This window comes from Xenopus laevis, chromosome 8L (genome assembly GCF_017654675.1).
Source record: "Xenopus laevis strain J_2021 chromosome 8L, Xenopus_laevis_v10.1, whole genome shotgun sequence".
Lineage (NCBI taxonomy): Eukaryota > Metazoa > Chordata > Amphibia > Anura > Pipidae > Xenopus > Xenopus laevis.
In genome coordinates this window covers 29,162,184-29,184,614 of record NC_054385.1, presented here as the reverse complement: position 1 = coordinate 29,184,614, position 22,431 = coordinate 29,162,184, and the positions used below count along the sequence as shown (strand labels likewise).

Below are 22,431 nucleotides of genomic sequence, written 5' to 3'. Positions count from 1 at the left end.
TTAGCAACTTTTCAGTTGGTCTTTATTGCTGGTTTTTTTTTATAGTTTTTGAATTATTATTCTTTTTCTTCTGCCTCTTTTCAGCTTTCAAATGGGGGTCAGTGACCCGGTATCCAACAAAAATAAAGATTCCTTTGGGAGGCAACAAGATAATATGTCCCATATCTGTATTTGCAGTGAGAGAAACTCTCTGCCCGAAACAAATTAAGGATCAGTGGTCCTTTTAGCAAATGAAAGAAGGTGATTGTTTTGCAGGATACGAGTCTATTCAACTTGTTCCAGGAACTGGTTCTGTCACTATTGGTAATCACATGGGAAATTTCCCATCGCTGAAGTAAACTGAAAATTATTTCCATTAGATCGGTAAAAAAAACCAGGAAATATCCTAGGAAACTGGTTAAACTTGATGGATGCAATGTTTGGGAAATGACATCATACTAAGAACCATTGTGTTTGCTTCTCTTGTTTCTACAGCTCGGTTTCCCCTTTAGGGTAATGGCACAGGGGGCTCTTGTGGGTATTTTACACTTTTTGTTTTTTTAAGTAGCCCAAAAACATGGCAATGAAACTGCTCTCCTTAGACTTGCGTTGTATTCACTAACACGTGTTAATATCAGTGGCTTTGCAGCTGTTAATGCCTATATTCTTAATGTTACATGTAATCATTTTCTTTCTTTCATTAACCTCAGCTTATTTTAATATTTATTATTACTGTGGAAATTAATATTTTTTTTACTTTACTTCCCATTTCACTGGGAGGTAATGGGGAATTAGGGCTGAATTTTGTGGCTGGGTGTCTTTTTATAACCATAACTAGTATGATACCATGTTTGCCATTATTTAACTAAGCATGTGCCCCTATGAGGTATATATATAGGGAATAATGCTCCACTATTGTAAAATATAAGCTATTATAAGTTACTAAGGAGTTCTGTGACACTAAAAAGGCATAAAGCTATACATATACTTATTTACTAAAGTAAATATAAACCTTCACAATATATTTAATATAAGTATGTTTAGAGTGCTAATCGTAACACTTTTTTAGTTTATTATTAGCAATTTTTACCCTGCTACTATAATGAATTTGAAATAGCAGCACCATCTGCTGGTACGTTTCAATATAAACGACATACTTGCTTAGTAGGGCACTCTGAACTATTATGCACACATTTGTGCTGAGGTAGTTTACACCAACTGTGCATGCGCCGCTTTGCCGGTCTCAGTCTAAATTACCAAATACCCGGAAGATTGCTGCTGTGAACTGCGATCCCTGAATCTGCACCGAGGGGTAAGTAAAAAGTTAGGGGCATTTCCCCTGGAGGGGGGGGCAGCTAGGCTGGGAAGGAGGAGGGAGAGGTGTCTGCATAGGGTAGGGGGGTAGAGTTTTTTTTAATTAAGGGTTGAATTCTCCTTTAAGGGAAGTTAGAGGTCGCCACAGTGCTCTAGAGTGAAATTCCACAACTCGTCATTCATTTCTGTGGGAGTAAGAGTATTTATCAATAGGTGAAAGCAAAAGTTCATCCTTTGATAAATAGGCCTTTCAAGATCCCATAGAAATGAATGGAGAGTGGCCGAATTTCACTCTAGAGGACTGGGGCGATCTCTAACTTCATTCTTTGATAAATAAACCCCATGGAGTTGCTGGTACCCAGCATTGCGTGCGATAGCCCTTCTATAACGTGCTCCGTGTAATTGTTTTTCCACCTGAGAGTTGGCTGCACTGTGGCGCTGCTACCAACAGAGGGAGCCTTCTTCCCTTCTAAGGGATCCCGTGAATGTGTGACTTTCGAACCGGCCAGGGAGTGGGAGTGAAGATGGATCAATCGTGGAAGTAACTGCACTGCCTGTTACTCTCTCTTCACCCCCTCCCTCTCTATCAGAGATAGGGATGTGAGAGTGTCTGTCCGTCTGTGTGTATTGCACCCTGAATCCCTTGCCCTTCTCTGCATAACCATTACTGTGGATTTTGCTATTATTAGAGTCTGGCACAGTGCATTGGTCCCATGCTGGCAGCTTTTGGGCTATGCATGTACCCAGCAATAACTGTGTGCTGCCTGCCAGTCACCTTGCACCTCCTGATTGCTCCACACTGTTGGCTTTAGCCCATCAGCACTGGGACAGGCATATGGGCACTAGCCCTGGGCACAGAAGTGACAGCTCAGTGCCTGCTCCGACTCAGTAGCTCTGGATTTGTGCAAAACCCTGTCTGATACCCCCTGGCCAGCCAAGCCAGCAACTATCTCCCTGTGAATCTCATTGCGCCCATCACTGCTTCTTCTGCGACTGACTGCACCTTGCTCTCGCTCTCCACTGAAGATGGGCAGCTGTCGGGAAAGTTACGGGTAAATCATGATGTGCATATGTGTAACTGAGCAGGTGAATGACACATGGCAGGGGGCATGGGGGTTCTCTGGCCACATCACAGCAGGTTAGACACTGTTTGGGGCATCACATTGGCTCCCAGCCTGTGTATATTAGCAAGGACTATACACTTATACTCTCAATGCAATGTCAGGAGATCTGTGTGTCTGTCCATATATTATCTGGCGTGCCTCCGTCTGTCACACAGCTGCTGTGACTTCATGCACAGTACAACTACATGTAAGTACAAACATTCTTGGCATGTGGACAAATATTGTATAGTGGGTTTGTATTTTCATTTAATGAGCACATTCATTGATTATACTGGGACGCTACACTTCAATAGCCTAGGGTGAAAGCCAAATCTCATATTTGTTGTCCTGTTGTTTTCCTGCTGCCTGTTGCCATTTGGGAGATAATAAAATATTTGGTCAATTTACCATATGTATATGTTATCTGCATCAATGGGTCGATTGTTTTGACTAGCAAATGACACGCTTACTGGGGCGGATTGCTGGCTCAGAATGACTCAATAAATTGCATGGATCTCTGACAGTCTGTAGTTATGGGCATTTTCTACTCTAGGGAATCATTTAACTCATGAAGCCTAATATTCCTGGATCCCTTGGCGCTGTCAACAGCCCCCTTGTAAAGGTTTTTCTGCTTAATATCTGATGTCTTTTATTTGTATTTTTAATGTATGTTATGGAAGAAATACAAAAGTTTATGATGGAAAAATAGTCAAGTTACTTGTATGATGGATGATGTACTATAATTAGACTACTGTCTTTGTATAAAATTATTGCGTTATTAAAAGTGGCTTCCCTCTAAATTATCCATGTTGTAATGTCACAATGGACATATTACCCACCATTGTGACATCACTTATTCTTTAGTTATGAAGCAACACATACATTCTTCCAGTTTCTGCCTATGCCTATATGTGCCCCTTTCAGTAAACCCTCTTAATTCTAAGCGTTAACCCTAAAAGTTAATTATAACATTCAGGAAAACCCTAAATTTTACCCCTGCTGCTTAGAATTTTCATCTAGGATGCTAAATGCTTTATAATATTGTGTTTAAAGGGGAAGTTCACCATTACATTGTCATCATGGTATAGCTATACTTATTCTAAGCAATGTTTCAATTTCTTTATTTATGTTGCATGACTTTTGAATCTCCTGCTTCCAGCTGCTATCTGCTTATGTGGGTCACTGACCCAGCAAGCAGAACACAGATGACCTTCAATTTTATTAAGTTTTTTTGTATTGCTTGTTTTTATCTACTGTTCATTGTGTTACTTGATTTAAAACACTGCTTCCTGGTTGCTATGGTAATTAACACATAGCAACCAGATTACAGTTTAAATTCCTATCTTTAGAATAAAAAAGTTTAAATAATTGAAAACGTTTACAAAGTACAAAGTTAGTCTAGGGACTGGTCCGATTGCCATTTTGGGTGTCAGAAGGCAATTTTTTCTGCTATAAACCAGGCTTGAATTAACTTCTTCTGAATTAACTAGTAGTGAGGCAGGTTTCACTTAGACAAAGAGTCTTTTTTCAACCTCATTTTACTATCTTACCACAAGGATTAAAATAAAGACCAATTGGAAATTGTTTTAGACTTCAGTAGTCTACACCATACTAAAAGTCAACCGGAGTGTTGCATATGTTAAAAAAAACTTTATTATATTTACTTTTTTATTATCAATCACTGATCATTGTTTTGCTCTTGTGTCCTTTTACAACCTCCTTCCTGTAATAAGTAGCTGTAATGAGCTCTGTGTGAACAACCCCTCCCTTCTACACATATTTGCTTTAGTCTCAGGTTTATTTATAAGAAGCAGTTCATTCATGGAGTTTAATTGTGGCCTAGGAACTGAACTAACTCCTCCTTCTCCCGCAATTGTTTTGAAAAACCAAGAAGGCGGGATCAAGTGTAAACAAATGTGATTTCCATTTCACTTTTCAGCACGTTGACCCACTATTGGATACTAGCTTGGACACTGTAGGATGCATTGAACTGTATCACATACAGATGCTGATTTTAAGCTGAAGTTACATATGCAACATCTTTAAAAAAAAACAACCCAACTTCTATTCAAAACGCCTTCAAGAGTCATATAGGAACATGGTGAAAGTTTGTCTTGACACATTGTTTTTGTGATTGGCAGTAAGGGAAATCTTAAATTTGAAGAATACAAATAGCTGGTGAGGCACATGGTGGGAGAACCCCACCATGTGTTATACAGTATAACACATTTGTAATGCAGTGGACTTGTTTGCTTTGCTTCTTTTTGCTGCTGGAAGTTTATTTAAAGGGTAAGATTGTCTATTTTTATTGTAGGTATGAACATTTAATTAGCTAATTGCACAGAACATCCTCTTAACATATCTGCATATAAAGCCATGAATATCTTGTAAATGATATCCTTATAAACGGTGACTAGTGATGTCATCAGTTATAAACAGTGAGTAGTGATGTCATTTTTGTCACATGACTCTGAAGCTTGTATATTATAATAAATAAATGGTCATGGAACTGCTTGAGACTTATAATATCCTTATATTTTACAATAGTGTTATCCAGAAACTCCTTATAATTCTGTTATCTGTATTTTTATGGTGTGTTTCTTAAGAAAATAGGATTAGTAAACACATTGTGACAAATATTTCTATGACTCTGCATCTATGTGTTCTGCATATTGCCTAATGAAGGGATTTGAAATTCATGAATCACAACCTTAAAATAGATTCTCATGCAGTTCACAGCTCTCCGTCATGATCCTTTATTAGAGTTATTATTTTTGTCAGATATTTGAGTGATTTAAAAGCACCTATTCCTAATTCTGAACAGAATCTTGTATCTTTATCCTATTGGAAAAAAAGGTTCTCCTTGGCATAATCTACAGCTTCAGACAGAGCAATATACTGTATCTTTTGGTGCTTCCAGAGAATCCCAACATAATCATCCATACAATAGACAGCATTCAAACAGACATCTTTTTTTGCATTCACTGCCTTATATGACCCTACATCCACAGATGAATAGCTTTGTCTTGATTTTTTTGACTAGGAAATGTCTGAGGTATTCATATTTTTTTAGAGGATTATTTTCCGTTTGTACTTTTTATTTATTCAGATCTTTTAATAAATGTCATGACATTTGTAGTTTTAGGGGTCCATTTATTAAACCTTTAATTTATCTGGTCAAGGTTTTTAAGGGGAAAACACAAATTTTTGGAGATTTATTATACCCAAAGCTGCTAAAAATCCGGATGAAAATACTTCATCTCAAACCTCTTGAGGTCTTGTAGTCAATGGTAGTTGTCCCTGAAGTTATTTCTTGACATCATGATCTGCGCGGGAGACTCCAATAAAGTCTTTTTGTCAGATAGTCCGATAAAGTTGAGTTTTTGCAGCAACAATTCGATAAAATTGAGTTTTCTGAGCGTCAATTATACAATACAAATTGATGCCTGATTTTGTTGCAACATATATTCGTTCCGACTTTTTTGAGAAAAATTATTGATAAATGAGTTCAATTTGTGGAAGGGAGTTTGGTTAACTTTGTTTTAATAAAAAAAATTAATAAACTCAAGTTTTAGTAAATAACCCCCATGGTGTTTCTAAGTTTAGTCGTGGTTTCAAAAACCTCTAAAACTACTAAAATCTGACCATTAATAAATAGGCCTCCCTGATTCTGTCTGGAGGGATGCAAATGCTGCCCTGCTGGAACTCACTCATGCGCACCTTGATCAGGCAGTAAGGGGCCGATTCACTAAGGGTCAAATATCGAGGGTTAATTAACCCTCGATATTCGACTGGGAATTAAAATCCTTCGACTTCGAATATCGAAGTTGAAGGATTTAGCGCAGATAGTACGATCGAACGATCGCAGGATTATTATTAAATCCCCAGAATTAAGTGCTGTGGAGCCCACTTAATTCTAGTCTTACCACTAATTAAAATAAGAACTAAACATTAAAAAGCACAACATTTAATTTATCAAAATCTGAATTTTTCAGATTTTTTTTAAATAAAAAAGTCTGATCAAACTAGAATCCATGATTTGAATGAGGTATAATAAATCTTATTTTTCCATTAAAAAAAATCATATTTTATAGTTGTAAAACTAATATTTTTGTTTTTTTTTAGCATTCAGACTTATAAATATGCAATATTGGGATACCTCTGCAAAACCACCCTAAATATACAGCTGCAAAAATATTAAACGAGCCTGAGCTAGCTCTCACTTTTAAATGAATGAGTACATTTAATATATAGTGCTTGAACATTATCCATATCTTACGTGGCCAGTTCTGATTATTCCTTCAATCCTACAGGCCAACTGGACTTTAGCAGACCCCCATCATTAGACACTTTGGGGCCCTGTACAAGTTATGTATCTGGTCTCCCCCCCATGTACACAATCATGTAGTAATGAAATTTTTGACTATGCCGCTTGTGCGCTATACAAACAATCTGCTAGAAGGCAGGAGGGCTTTGCTACGACTAAAGGTTCAACTATATACATGTGTTTTTTTTATACAGCTCAAACTCACTAATCTTTTTACTGAAAAGCCGGGGCGTAACTCTGCAATAACCAGTTAATATAAATAGTTCCACTAATTAATTTGCTAATAAGCCCGTTCATTGGGGGTCAGCGGAGTTTGCCCTATGTTTAAACATTACCAATCTACATGCCCCTGTCAATTCTCTGTGTTGTCATCACTTGGTATGTAACTTTGCTAAGTTTATACTAAAGTAACAAACTTTTTTGCATAACTACATCTCAACTGCATACGTTTAGGGGCCCAATGGTGTTGCTGTGGGGTCCAATTACTAGTTATTCCACTGCTGAAAAGTTCAGGTAGGTGACACTCATATAATTCAGTAAACGCTCTTGTGGGATACAGATGCTGAGAATCTCAGCCATAAAGCATGACACGGCTTCTGCTGTTTGCCAAATAGGAAATAGAATCAGTCACATGAATACCAGGAAATAGAGTGCTCCATGCAAGCATTAAAACAAGGAGATCTGCCAGGTATGAAATTACAAGATGTATCTACTTACTACATACTTCCCTCTTCTTTATAGATATTTCCTGCTGACATGGGAATTGCAGCAACCCAGATGAAGCCACAAATATATTGTAAAAATGGTTCAAATGTGTTCCAAAATCTGTTTGATTTTAAAGGAGAACTAAACCCAAAAAATCATATGGCTTAAAAATTAGATATTTTATATACCAGCATACAGTCCAGGACTTCAAACTTGTCACAGGGGGTCACCATCTTGGAAAGTGTCTGTGACACTCACATGCTCAGTGGGCTCTGAGCAGCTATTGAGAAGCTAAGCTTAGGGGATGTCACAAATTATCAAGCAGAAAATGAGGTTAGTCTGTTATATATGATGATGCTAAAGGGCTGATAATTCAATTCTGATGCTAGTTGCAATGGGTTCTGTGCTGCCATGTAGTAATTATCTGTATTAATTACTAATCAGCCTTATATTGTCACAATTATATTCTATGTGTACTGTATATTGTGAGTGGGTCTCTAAGCTCAGTAAGTGACAGCAGCACAGAGCATGTGCAGTGAATCAGCAGAAAAGAAGATGGGGAGCTACCGGGGCATCTTTGGAGACACGGATCTTCCCTGCTAAATGGCTGTGGTTGTCTTGGGCTGGTACAGAAGCACAAAACATAATGTACAACATTTCTAGCTAGTTAGACTTTAGTTTGCCTTTAAAGCCTAGCTCTCTCCTTTAATGCAGGATTCTGCTGGAGGAGCACTATTAACTGATGCATTTGGTAAAAACACGTTTTCCTGTGACAGAATCCAAAGCCACCTATTGTTCTGTGAGGCTACAATTGTATTGTTATTATAATTCCTTATTTCTTATCTTTGTTTTCAGGCCTTCTCCAATTGATATCCCAGTCTGTCTTTCAAACCACTGCCCGGCTACTAGGCTAAATTGGTCCCTAGCATCCTTAAAGCTGCTGAAATTCCAGATTGGAGAGTTGCTAAGCAAAAAGCTAAATAATTCCAAAGCAAATAACAAAAAGAATTGCATTTTTTGATTGCATTTTGTCTCAGAATATCACCATCTACATCATTTTAAAAGTTAATTTAAAGGTGAACTACCCCTTTAATCAGGCGCTTTAGTGATATTTTATATCACAAATAATTTCCATCACTTTCCAAAAAGGTTGAAGTTGTATATCAGTATAGGTTATTTGGGTATCTGCCAAGCTGTGTACAATTCAGTTTTTCCATTCTGCCAGGATAGACACGCAAGATCCTTAATATATGTTTCATGTTGAGACAATATGTGGTTGTGGTGCTTAATTCTGCATACTGTAGGAAGCATTATTTTAAATTCTGACACACCTGCTAATCTTATATCATTTGTAGGGAAACTTTAATGCCAAACTATGTGCTTTTGATTTCATATCATTAGACAAGATTGTGACGTATGATACCGACTGTAAATTCCACTAGACCAGGACAATTAGTCACATATGTTCATTTTTATATTGGTAAATACTGATACGGGTGAATTCCTACAGTCATATGCAGTACTTCTATGTATATGCAAGTTATTTAGGATAATGTGTCACAACTGCATTTGAATGCATTTATTTTCAGTTTCCCCCGGCCCTCTGGTAGTGATGATAAGAAGTGAATGGTTTCTGTCATTTGACACAGTGCAGCCCTAATAACTGGCTTAGTGAGAGTTCAAATCTATTTATAATGGTCAGAGAAGGAATTTGGCTCCCCTTCACCAACACCAATGTGGCTAAATTAGCTGCCTGCCTTAATCACTATACTGTTAACTGGGAGACTTAAAAACCAAATGAGACTTATTTATGAACCGAGAGTAAAGTGCAAGAACTTCTCAGCAACCTATTTGGGCCTGCCCATTCTGGAACCCTGGTGGACTGTGCAGGAGTATTTTATGGCATTTTCCTATTAAGCCAGTGGAGGCTTCTTGAGTCTGGTTTGGTGAATAGTCTTGAAAAGTATTCACTTCAGCTGTTGTCTCCTCTGTTTCCACCTTCCACCTCATTATGGAAATCTGTAAATAATCCAATGATTATCATTACTATTTATGTCTGGGATCGATAAAAAAGCCTGCCCTGACCCCATCTTCTTTGTGTTCTGGATGTTGCTGCTTGTTAACTATGAGCTACTACTTATGAGCTTGTCCATGTATGCAGACCATGCTATACATACTTGTGTACAGATACTTTTCCCTCTGGCAGTGCTGGGCATAAAGCTGAGGGTGCTCAATGCAAGCCCCTCCGACACGTGTGCAACCTGTGCACCAAACCAAGTGAGTTTGCACCAAACCTATGAGTGAGACAGCAGCACATTTGATGTGGGGAGATTCAGTATGCCAGACTTACAGAAGAGCCACACTAGGGGATGGTAGGCAGAAGAGCCATCATTGTGCTCTAGGCCTTTTCTGCCTACCTCTAGTCCCAGCCCTGTCTCTTGGCTTATGCTTAAGGCACAAAGCCATCATTGTCATTGCTTGAACCAGTTGGAATCACAGGACTCTGCTAATGAGGTTTGTATATGCTTTGATCACAATTTGCCATGTTCTGCCTGATTGGGGGTGAATCCTCTGAATTATAAACAGAAGCCATTTCTAACAACAATATACACCCTGGTCTCAGCATTAATAATCATAACGATAATAATAATGACTTAAAAACTGAATTAAGGTCATAGGACACAGCTCTATTGTCTGCAACAATAACATTACTATTACTCATCAGTGAGCCCTTGTCTACTTATTACTCAAGGAAAATCACCAGCATAGTGCAACTGTCAGGCCTCCCTGTCCAGAGTCCAGATGTGAGGAGAACGAAGTCCAGCAGGAGTGTCACCAGCTGTAGCAGACAAGTAATCAGAGGGAGTAGGCAGAAGAATAGTCGGAAGGCAGGCCGTGGTCGGTGCAGGCGGAGTTCAGTCGTAATCGGAAAGCAAACCGAGGTCAGATGCAGGCAGAGTTCAGTCGTAACGGATAAGCAGGCAGGGGTCAAATGCAGGCGGAGTTCAGTCGAAAGTCGATATCCAAAGCCAGAGTCAAAACCAGAATCAAGAAGTCAGGGTTCACAAGTTCAGGAGCAGGTTAAATTATCAACAAGCACAGAGCCTTTCCCTGAGCGTCCTTTTAAAGGGGTACTTTGGCGCCAAACGTAATGACGCCTGCGTCCCGCGTCATCACACCGCGTCCGTTTCGGCGTGCGACATGACGAACGCGCGTTTGCGCCGGCGTTCGTCTTGGCATGCGCGTTCATGCGCGCTGAGTCCTCACAGCAACAATGGGCAGGGGGGATATTACGCCAAGTGGAACACCAGTGTAAATAAATATTGAACCGTTGGCAAACTGCAAACCAAATTACAACGTGGAATTCATTCACATCAAGGCCTTTTCATCTTTTGGACCTCTATAATTATTTTAATATCCCCAAATAGAATGAACTTATTTTTTTCTTTGTATTAAAACACATGACTGAAAAATATGTACTTAAAATATTTCCATACACATTCACAATGCACAAGGGCTTCATTATCTCTTCTAAGATAACCCTGCTACTTTCACTGACAGGAGAGTTATTTTATGTTTTCAATTATATCATGTAACAGGTGGTAAAATGTATCATTTGTAGCAGAAGGTGTGGATTAATTGTAAATCTGGGTAATTAAAAGAGATTAACATGAGGGTGTTTGCTATTTTATGTGCTATGAAGACAGATTGCTTGAGAGGCCAGTCCTGGGTATATCATATATGCAAAAGGCACTGTTAATTTTGAAGTGAGGGAATTATATTGCAAATGTTGTGGTTGATGATGCAGCCACTACTCCCAAATTATGCCCCTATTTCTTGCATAGCTACCCTCTATACCCCTACCTAAAAACCATCCAATAAACCATCCAATAGATGTCCTGCTTTATCCTGGAGATAGGGCAATGGCTCAGAGTTATCAGAGATCCCAAATTGATGACAGATCAATGTATAATGTTGTACAAGTACTCAATTTCCCAGTTACATGTATAATGAGTAAAGAAGGCTGCATCAAACAGCAAACTATATGAAAGTGTGTTGAGAGACCATCACAGATACTGACTCAAAACGCTTTTCCTTGGTATGGCCACTTAGAAGGTTGTGAACTTATACAAGACTGGTTAATAGTCCAGGAATTATCAAGCTTCTTGATAAGTTAGGCTGAAAAAGCTCAAATCAACCCTTGAGAGAACCCTTTCTTTTTAAAAGAGCGGTGGGCGGAAAATAGCATCTAATATCTTTCAGAAGCAGAACATTGTCTTTGAGTAATTGTGCAATTGCAATCATTGCCTTTTGGTTTTGCCCTTATAATTCTATCTCAGTCTGCACTACTGAATAAAAAATGTGCAAAAGAAGCTGCATGGGGTCTGCAAGATGGGCATTTACTGGAGAAATCCATTTCTAACCTTTTTATTGTATAACTGCAGATTTCCCATGTTTTTCATATTATTCATTTTTCTCTCTCAGTAAACTACTTACCTGGGTGTTTTATTTTATTTTATTATTTAGAACTCTGACTTCATCCAACATGTAACAAAGCACTTCATCGACAAATGTTCCGCAAGTGCAGGTAAGTGTTTGAACTCTCTATACTCGGCACCTAAGGGCCTAACTAAATAAAGGTTATTAATAAAAAAAAAGTCTGTGCACTAGCACATATGAACCAAATCACTGTTATCAATGGTATTGACAGAGGAGGCATTTTTAAGAACTTCTGCCAAAGGTCCTGCCTTCACCTGCCATTTTGTGTATACTATTATGGCAGAATAAATGGGGTGGTGGTTGGGTAATAACTAATAAATTAGCAAACACATGGGGAACATGGAGAAGATTCACTGACAAGTGGCCAGTGCAGTGATTCCCAACCAGTGTCAAGTGAGGAACATGTTGCTCACCAGTGGATGTTGCTCCCAGTGACCTCAGAGCAGGTGCTTGTTTTTCAATTTCAGGCTTAAAGGCAAGTTTTGGTTGCATAAAAACAAGATGTACTGGCAAACAGAGCTTCCTGTAGGCTGCCAGCCCACATAGGGGCACCTACGAGCTTTTTTCATGCTTGTGTTGCTCCTCTGCTCTTTTTATATTTGAATGATGCTGTGAGGAAAGTACCTGGTGGTCTAGTGTGGGTGCAACGGGGATGGCCCGCTGGGTCCTACTTCCCTGCGCCCCAATTTGCGATCCATTGCGTCTTAGTTAGCAATGGCGAGTGCGCCTCGTATGCTTTCAGGCTTACACGCCGCTGCATGTGGCGTCATCGCTTATTGCCATGAAATTCAAATATTTAAAGAGCCCACACTCAGTAACTTGTTGCCAAACATAGGTCAATTCCAATAGTTCCTGGGTGCGATCTCTAATGTTTCTGTCCTTTCTTGACCCTGCCTGACCCTAACCTCATCCTGTCTTGAAAATGTGATATTGATAAACTGACTCGGCCTTTGACCTCGACTACGCTCCCGCCTCCTGATATTGTACTGCGTTTCCTGTTTGGTACTGACTCGGCCTGTCTTTTAACCACGCTCCTATTCTCCATTCCCTTTGCACATACTGTTCCCTTGCCTGCCCAGAACTCTCTCCTTGGTCCTCTCACATTAAGACCTGGTGGCTTCCGAGTAGTGGAGGGCTCCTCCTGAAGTGAAAGGAGAGGGGATTCCATAAAAATATAATATTACCTGCTATACAAAGTCTGCATTGTTTTTTTAAATCAACGCTTTATTTGCCATGTTTTTACTACATTACAAATATGATTTCAAAGATTTTAGGAATGAATACAATTCAGTCAACAATAAATTGTTACAATTAACAAACAGAGACAAATGAAGTTAAGAGAAACAAATTAGAATTAACATTAACATACAGCTTTGAGGTAAATTAACACTAGCCATTGTTCCTGTCAATGGGAGCAGCATTTATGGAATGAAGGAGAAAAGGAATGACACCTGCTAAGTGCTAAAAAATGGCACAATTCACCATGTTTTTGTACTTTGCCCCTTGCCCTGCACTTTCTACACATTTTTACCCCCAGTGCTCTGGCACTTGCATCTGGGGTTGCAGTAAATGATCCCTTGCATGTTTTACAAGTCTACATTCCCTCTGCATATAGAGGTTTTCCAAACTGTTTTATAGAAAATGGTAGGAATGGTCACCTTAAGGGTGACTTATGCCAATAAGGGTAATCTAGCCATCCCTTTTCACCACACAGCAGAAGGTAATTACTCATCAGAAATGTATTATTGCACTGGCATAATGGAACTTTTGTCTTAGCACCATAGATTATATCTATATATGTTATATGCCATATATAAACAGGGAAAACTCTAATAAATAGAACACAGAACTACAGACATGTACATGTAGAATTACGACTGTCCTTATGAGCTGGACAGTAACATTTCCACATAAAAATCCAAGTATACCGACAAATCCAATGGGACCAATTGGATTTTTCCAGCTATATACAATAGGGAACAGAGAAAAAAATGGGTTGCTTTCAAATGTCCTTAACCTGCTAATTGGTTCCAAAATTCATTTGTATATCAATTTGTATAAAAGCTAATTTTAAAATAAGTCACTGTCAATATGTAAACACATTTAACTTTCTGTAAACATGGGTAGTGTTCTACCATAAAACAATTTACATTATACAGCACAAAGATAAATAAATATGAATTTAAGAAAAACAGTTAAATAAATGACCATTCCAAGTAGTTCCAGTTTCCTGAGACCTGCCAGCAGGGCTCCAATACATATCATTAGGTTCCAAGACATCTATTATTGTGCTTCTACAAAACCCCCGGAGTGTTCTTGGCTCGCTCAAATAGTTGCATAATCTTAGTGGTTGGCACACAGCCCTCACGCAGGATTTTAATGATGCCTAAAAAAGAAAAACAGGGTCCATTATGATCACCTCTATGAAGCAAGCAGCTACATCTTGAAATATTCCGTCAAGGTGCAAAAGAGCTGCATAAGGTTAGAAAGAATAATTTTGCCCCAACCAAGCTTCAGGAGGTGCTTTGGAATATTTAAATTTGGAAAGACTGACTGAGATCTGATAGGATTTCAGTATGGAATCTCTCTCCGTGTAATACTCACCTTCATTTATTTTGGTGCAATTTACAACTGTGGATCCCACAAGCTCATTGGAGTATCCATCACATAGAACTGCATCCAGCTTATCACTCAGTCGGCTAAGGAAAATACAGAGATTGCACATAAATTGACAGTTCCTCTAGGCAAAAAAAGTCAGAATTGAGCATTTGCGACTTGGCAGTCCTTCTCAGAAATGTTTTCTATTATTAGGGTATTCAGTAGACCACAACAATCCATTATAAGTACACAAATGAAAAAAGGGCTGCTTGGTTGTTGCTAAATTTTTGGTACCCATGTTTTATAACTTTAACATGGTAGTTGCTACATAATTGTACATATGTTGCCAATATTTGTAATAGTGCAGGAAACCCGTTATCCAGAACACTCCAAATTACAGGATGGCCATCTCCCATAGACTTAATTTCAATTAAATAATTCACATTTTTAAAATTGATTTCTTTTTTCTCTGTAATAAAGAAACAGTACCTTGAACTTGATCCAAACAAAGGTATCATTTATTCATTTTAAGCAGACTTAGGGGCCCATTTATTAAGCCTCAAATTTATCTTATCAAGGTTTTTAAGGGGAAACTTGAATTTTTCCGTAGACAAATTTTATTTTTAGCGATTTATTATATCCCAAAGTTGCTAAAAATACTTCATCTAAAATCTGTCAAGGTCATGTTGAAGTCAATGGCAGATGTCCCTACAGTTGTTTCTTGACAAGTGGAGTTTTTGGAATGTCAATCGTACAATACGAATTGATGCTCGATTTTGTTGCAACATTTTGTCACTCTGAATTTGTCGAGAAAAATTATTGAAAAATGAGTTCAATTTCATGGGAGGGAGTTTGATCAACTTTGTTTTAAAAAATGAGATTGAATCGAGTTTTAGTTTTTAGTAAATAACCCCCTTAATGTACGGAGTTCAAAATTATGGAAAGATCACTTATCAGGAAAACCCCAGCTCCCGAGCATTCTGGATAATAGGTCCAATACCTGATGTAGCTACATTTTGACCTCACTTACGTTATCACCATATCATGATGAGTGCTATCACTTTCTCCACTTGGATTGGCTGACGTGATAGCTAAAGGCCCAGTCATGTCTGTGAGATGAGCGGTGACTGTGTGGTCTGGGACCCTTATCATGATGGAGTCATTAGTTCCGACTGTTTCATAGGCAGGACCGACACCTGGAACACAATTGAAGAATAATCAGTAAAAGTCCTGTGGCTGTTGAAGTGATGTCCGCTATTAGAAATATATTGATTCCCAATTGCCAAATGAGATATATTAGGGAGATTGCCTACAGAGGTGAAAAGGGAAGACTTACAATTCATCAGAATAAATCCCAGATGTTCATTTGCCAATAAAATTTCCTAAAAATAAATTACTACTGACTGTGTTTATTAATTATTTAGCAAATCATTTTGTGTTTTTCAATTGGCCTGTTCTTGTTTTTATTGCTTTGATGGACATAATGTTTGATGGTATATGTTGGGTTTAAAATTCACAAACTCAGTTGATTTTTTGTGAAAGTGACCATGTTCAACAGAAAAAAAAAAGAAATATTCACATACCTAATTTTTTAAGCCATTCTCCTTTCTGTACTATGCAGCTTATGCCTCCAGGGTATACAAGATCCATGAAGTTCCACAGCAAGGGGCTGAACGGGGGATTGATGACCCTCAGCTGGTCAAGGTTGGAAATGCAGATACAGATAGGCTTTTCTGATGGACGTTCCTATAAAAGAAGCCAACATATATAGTATATTTAGCTTTATACTTCTCCCGGAGAGTGTATGCAGATGTTTCCTGCACCTTTAATAGTCATATTAAATTCTGCATTTCTGTAATTTCCCTTAGTACTTCAGTATCACCCTGTATAACCCATTCTTCTCCAATCCCATGATCATTGCTTGTTACTCCTCCACTGACTATTCTTACAACTATTCTGTAACTCAACCAAAGGAATACTTTCATTATTTATTGACTCTACAACCTAGCTATGGTCTGTTAAAGTCACTTTTAACAGGTCACACATTAAAGGGTTTGTTCACCTTTCAGTTAATGTTTAATATGGGGTAGTGAGTGATATTCTAAGCCAATTTTCGATTGGTTTTCATAATTTATTATTTATGGTTTTTGAGTGATTAAGATTTTTATTCAGCAGCTCTCCAGTTTGCAGTTTTGGAAAACTGGTTGCTAGGGTCCACATTACTCTAGCAAACATGCATTGATTTGAATTATAGACTGGAATATAAATAGGAGAAGGCCTGCATAGAAGGATGAGTAATAAAAAGTAGCAATAACAATACATTTGAAGCCTTATAGAGTGTTTGTTTTTTAGATGGGGTCAGTGACCCCCCATTCAAAATCGAAAAGAGTCAGAAAAAGAAGTGAAATTATTAGAAAAAGTAAAGAAAAAAAATAAAGTCCAGTTGAAAAGTTGTGTAGAATTGGCCATTCTATAATATACTAAAACTTAACTTAGGTTGAATCACCCATTTAATATGAGTTAGATAATATGTTCTGATACAGTTAGAGCACACTCTGGCTAGCATGATGCTTAGGGACAGCATTTCTTTCAGTAGGAGAATTGGTGAGAATTATACTCCAGGAGCTTCCTCCAGCTCATCCATCCCTATAAATATTTTGTTGCGTGTAGACAAAATCACTTACAGTTCATGATGGCTACTTACCTTGATGGAGTAAATCCTGTTGATAGCTTCTGGGTGCTTGCAGGAAGCTGCCAGGGCATAGACAGTGTCAGTGGGAATTCCACACACTCCTCCATTATCAAGCATATTAGCAATTGTCCTCAAACTGCTTGTACGGTGGGACTGTGGTAAGATACAAGAGCTTACAACTTCCTTCATTTTTGTGGCTCTTGCTTCTACAAAACACAATACATAAAATCAATATTATCAATCAATACAAATACAAACTACAACAGAACAAAAATAATCAGTTCATTAATTCTTCATATCATTTCTGAGAAGCAGCAGTTGTATGAGTTCTTCTTATGGTCCTCTAAATTGTTTATAAACAGTAAATACATCTTCCCAACAAAGGAATATGGGCATAAAAAGTGTTTAACTACAGAGCTAATTAATACAATGCTGATCTGTAGGTAGTTTGATAGTTTTAATCGCCCATTGCTATCTCCTAGTGCTTGAAATGATTTATTATATGGTAAATGATTCTGACAATTCCCCCTGCCACAATAAACCCTGCATTTGCTTGTTGTATAATAAATATTTTTCATATATACTGTTCTACAACAATGAATGCCCCATGAATAAAGAATGAAATTGATAGCTAAAGCTTTCATTATACCGGGTATAAGGATATAACCACATTCTATAGATTATCACTTTAACTAGTTAGAATGCTGTTGATGCAGAAATGGTAGGTAAGTTTGATCTGTTGCCATTCAAGGAACATTTGTGTATCATTCTCTTCATTTTCTTTGTAATAAAATATAAAACAAACCATTTTGAGTTAGAGTTCTAAACATAGTTAAAGTACATGGATAGTATATAATAATACAGTGAAATGACATTGTAACATATAAGAAAGATATCCAGGAGATCTTGCAGATACATTTTCATTTCTAAAGACGATTAAGTCCTCCCCTCTGCTGTTTCTGACTTACCAGCAGTGATGCTCCAGTCGGGTGCTGCAAGTTTCTCAGTATCCCCAGTGTAGCAGTCAGTGCCTTGTGAGTGTCAGTGGCAGGTTATATTCTCTCTAGGGACTGGGAGGAGCCATACCTGCTTACCTAATTAACTACTGGTATTTCCATTTTACCTGCATTTCCTTCTCTGATCAGTATCAGTCAAGGTTCTCATTAAATGAATTAATTTCCCTCTCTCATATGTACTCCCTGCAGGGCATTACATTGTATGATGTCTGCTTGGGACATTCTGCTAATTATTATTTCTATTTTTATTGCTATAAAGGAGCTGACAATACAATACATTCTCTTAAAATTTTTTGTTTTTTTAGTACAGGCATAGAACCTAATATCTAGAATGCTCAGGACCTGGGCTTTCTGTAATTTGGATCTTCATACAATAAGTCTGTTTGGAGAACGAAACCCCCGTACCAAAAAATCCCCCTTAACTGCTTGTCTTTGCCCCATTTCCCCTCTTCCTCCCCACACTGTGAATCAGTCAAAAAAAGAATACGAAGCAGTGGAAGATGATGTCATGGAGCTCCGCTGCGCTGCTCTGTATTTTAGGGTCAGATTTTTGTTAAGGTTTTTTTTTTTTTACTAATGCAATGCCCGGCAGTTAAAGGGGGGCTTTTTTAGTACAGGGGTCAGTTTTCCTTTAAACATAAATAAACCCAATAGGATTGTTTTGTTCTAATAAGGATTAATTATACAGGTATGGGATCTGTTATCTGTAAACCTGTTATCCAGAGAGATCCATAGAATATGGATAATGGGTTTCCGGATAAGGGATCCCATACCTGTATCTTACAATGGTTTGACCCCTTACCCCTATTAAATATTCACAAACACATATATACCACATGCTGTAATTCAGTCAGGTTTGGCACCACAGAAAGGGACAGAACTTTTAAACCCCCCCCCCCATTTAAAGTCAATAGGAATTGCTGCCATGCTCCTGGTGCTGTAAAATGACTGGGGGGGTCAATCACTTAAAAGTGCAGCGGCACATGATTTATGGCGTTATAGATATGTTATATGAAAGGACTGGGAGTTTGGTGGGGCATTTATCTTGATTGGGGGAAATGTTGAGCATTTTATCCCCCTCCCACAAGGCTACATGAAGTCAAGCAAAAAAACTTTAAAAATCCCCCAATTTCCATTTCCATTAACCCTCTGCTGAACCCCCTACTGTTTGTTAAAAGAAAGGCAAGTAACAGAACCCAAATCTGTCCAGTTTTTAATTCAAAGAGCTAGTTTACCTTTATGTTAACTTTTAGCATGTAATAGAATGTCTTATTCTTAGCAACTTTTCAGTTGGTCTTTATTGCTGTTTTGTTATAGTTTTTGAATTATTATTCTTTTTCTTCTGCCACTTTTCAGCTTTCAAATGGGGGTTAGTGACCCGGTATCCAACAAAAATAAAGATTGCTTTGTGAGGCTACAATATGATTGCTATTGTAACATATTATAGCTTATCTTTCTATACAGACAGTCTCCTATTCATATTCCACTTTCTCATTCAAACAACTTCCTGATTGCTGGGGTAATTGTACCGTAGCAACCAGATTGCTGCTGATGTTCCAAACTGGAGAACAATTTCATTTGCATAAGCAGCTGCAACGAGCATCATGTGGAAATTATGGCAGATATTAATTCTAATCATTAAAGGTACTTTAGTTCCAAAGATGCTTCCATAGTTAAGCTGAACACCAGTGTGTCTCCTATTTAAAATTGTGGCATGGCATACTAAGATCATTAAATAGTGACAACAAGGTAAGATATGGGGGTAACAATGTGGCACTTACATTTGAAAGGATAATACATTTTATGGCGGACAAACAATATTATTTAGTAATTTTTGAATTCTAATTACTAAACAATAAATTATCTGGAAATATATCTAGATTTCTTTAATTGTCCCTTTAGCATCATTTTTCCTTCCTTTCTGGGTACAGGTATGGGATCCGTTATCCGGAAACCCATTGTCAAGAAAGCTCCACAAAACAGGAAGGCCATTTTCCATAGAATCTATTTTAATCAAATAATTGAAATAATTAGATATTATTCCCTTTTTCTTTATCAAATTAAAACAGTACCTTTTACATAATATGAATAATGAATCCTTATTTGAGACAGAACAATCCTGTTGGGTTTCTTTATTGTTTAAATGATTTATTAGTAAACTTAAGGTATGAAGATCTAAATTACAATAAGACCCTGAGAATTCTAGATAACAGGTCCCATATCTGTATTTGCAGTGAGAGAAACTCTCTGCCTGAAACGAATTAAAAATCAGTTGTCCTTTTAGCAAATGAAAGAAGGTGATTGTTTTGTAGGAGACAAGGTTAGCCAACTTGCTCCCAGGACTGGTTCTGTCACTATTTGTAATCACATGGGAAATTTCCTGTCACTGAAGTAAACTGAAAATTGTTTCCATTAGATCAGTAAAAACAAAACAGGAAATATCCTAGGAAACTGGTGAAACTTGATGGATGCAACGTTTGAGAAATGACATCATACTAAGAACCATTGTGTTGGTTTTTTGTGTTTCTACAGCTCGGTTTCCCCTTCAGGGTAATGGCACAGGGGGCTCTTGTGGGTACTTTACACTTTTTGTTTTTTAAAGTAGCCCAAAAACATGGCAATAAAGCCTCTGAAACTGCTCCCTCTTAGACTTGCATTGTATTCACCAACAAGTGTTCATATCAGGGCTTGGCAGCTGTTAATGCCTATATTCTTAATTTTACATGTCATTTCATTTTCTTTCTTTCCTTAACCTCAGCTTATTTTAATATTTATTATTACTGTAGAAATTAATATATTTTTTTTTTACTTTACTTACCATTTCACTGGGAGGTAATGGGGAATTAGGGCTGAATTTAGTGGGTGGGTGGCTTTTTATAACCATAACTAGTATGATACCATGTTTGCCATTATTTTAACTAAGCTTGTGCCCCTATGAGGTATATATATAGGGAGTAATGCTCCACTATTGTAAAATATAAGCTATTATAAGTTACTAAGGAGTTCTGTGACACAAAAAAAGCATGAAGCTGGACATACTAAAGTAAATATAAACATTCACAATATATTTAATATAAGTATGCTTAGAGTGCTAATCTTAGCACTTTTTTAGTTTTTATGATATTAGCAATTTTTACCCTGCTACTATAATGAATTTGAAACAGCAGCACCATCAATATAAACGACATACTTGCTTAGTAGGGCACTCTGAACAATTATGCACACATTTGTGCTGAGGTCGTTTACATGTCTTTTAAGTATAATGCATAAGCATAATACATATAATTAAATTGCAATATCAGTCATATAGTATTAATAGATGTATCCCATATTTGGAAAATTTATACAGGTATGGGACCTATTATCCAGAACGTGGTTTTCCAGAAATTTGTATTATTCCTTAATTTTGTTCTTTATACTTTAAAATAATTTAAACATTAAACCCAACAGGTTTGTTTTGCCATCAGTGTGGATTCATGTAGCTTAGTTACCGTCAAGTACAAGGTACTCTTTATTATGCAGAGAAGTAGGACAGTTTAAAAAAAAGTACAAATTTGGAGCTTTCTGGATAATGAGATTCTGGATAAGTGATCTTATATACCTGTACAATGTACACAAGGACTTTTTGCAAGGCACACCGCTTTAACTCCCATTACCGCTGTCAGTTCAGCTAAAGAAGACAATGCTGGGAGGGTTTCCTAATTTAGTAAGAATAATTAGCAATGTATTTCCCAAGTAGTTTATAATTATTATATTATTAAATGTACAAATTTGCACATACATTATTGGTTGAGATCTGATCTCTGTTATCGAGAGATAACTAGTTTGTTATCGAGATCGATCTTAGTTTGCCATCTGCTGGAAACTGAGAAAACAGCATTTAGTTATATTTCCAAAAAAAATATACAGGTATGGGACCTGTTATCCAGAATACTTGGGATCTGGGGTTTTCTGGATAACAAATCTTTCTATATCTTTAGTCTGTTAAAAAAAATGTAAACTGATTAAATCCAATAGGATTGTTTTGACCCTAATAAGCATTAGTTACTGTATGTCTTAGTTGGGTTCAAGTACAAGCTAATGTCTTTTTAATATAGTGAGAAAGGAAATTATTTTTATAAATTTGATTAAAATGGAGGCTATTGGAGATGACCTTCCTGTAAGTAGGAGCTTTCTGGATAATGGGTTTCCAGATAA

The 22,431-nt window shown here is 37.4% G+C and overlaps 1 protein-coding gene and 1 long non-coding RNA gene across 2 annotated transcripts in view; one reads left to right on the top strand and one right to left on the bottom strand.

The window, feature by feature from the left end:
• Window positions 1-1,530: 1,530 nt before the first annotated feature.
• LOC121396958 lies at window positions 1,531-11,949 on the top strand. Its single transcript, XR_005963277.1, has 3 exons — window positions 1,531-2,345; window positions 7,338-7,411; window positions 8,284-11,949. It is a non-coding gene; the product is annotated as an uncharacterized LOC121396958 (long non-coding RNA).
• A 1,130-nt stretch (window positions 11,950-13,079) lies between these two features.
• Window positions 13,080-22,431, bottom strand: part of LOC121393141 (threonylcarbamoyl-AMP synthase-like) — a 77,857-nt gene continuing 68,505 nt past the window's right edge. Inside the window, exons 2-6 of the mRNA XM_041572612.1 lie at window positions 17,231-17,424; window positions 16,110-16,272; window positions 15,557-15,722; window positions 14,533-14,627; window positions 13,080-14,314 (exon numbers count right to left, since the gene is read on the bottom strand). Of these exons, the coding sequence (XP_041428546.1) occupies window positions 14,223-14,314; window positions 14,533-14,627; window positions 15,557-15,722; window positions 16,110-16,272; window positions 17,231-17,407 (693 nt within the window). The 5' untranslated portion in view covers window positions 17,408-17,424 and the 3' untranslated portion in view covers window positions 13,080-14,222. The remainder of the gene's footprint in view (window positions 14,315-14,532; window positions 14,628-15,556; window positions 15,723-16,109; window positions 16,273-17,230; window positions 17,425-22,431) is intronic.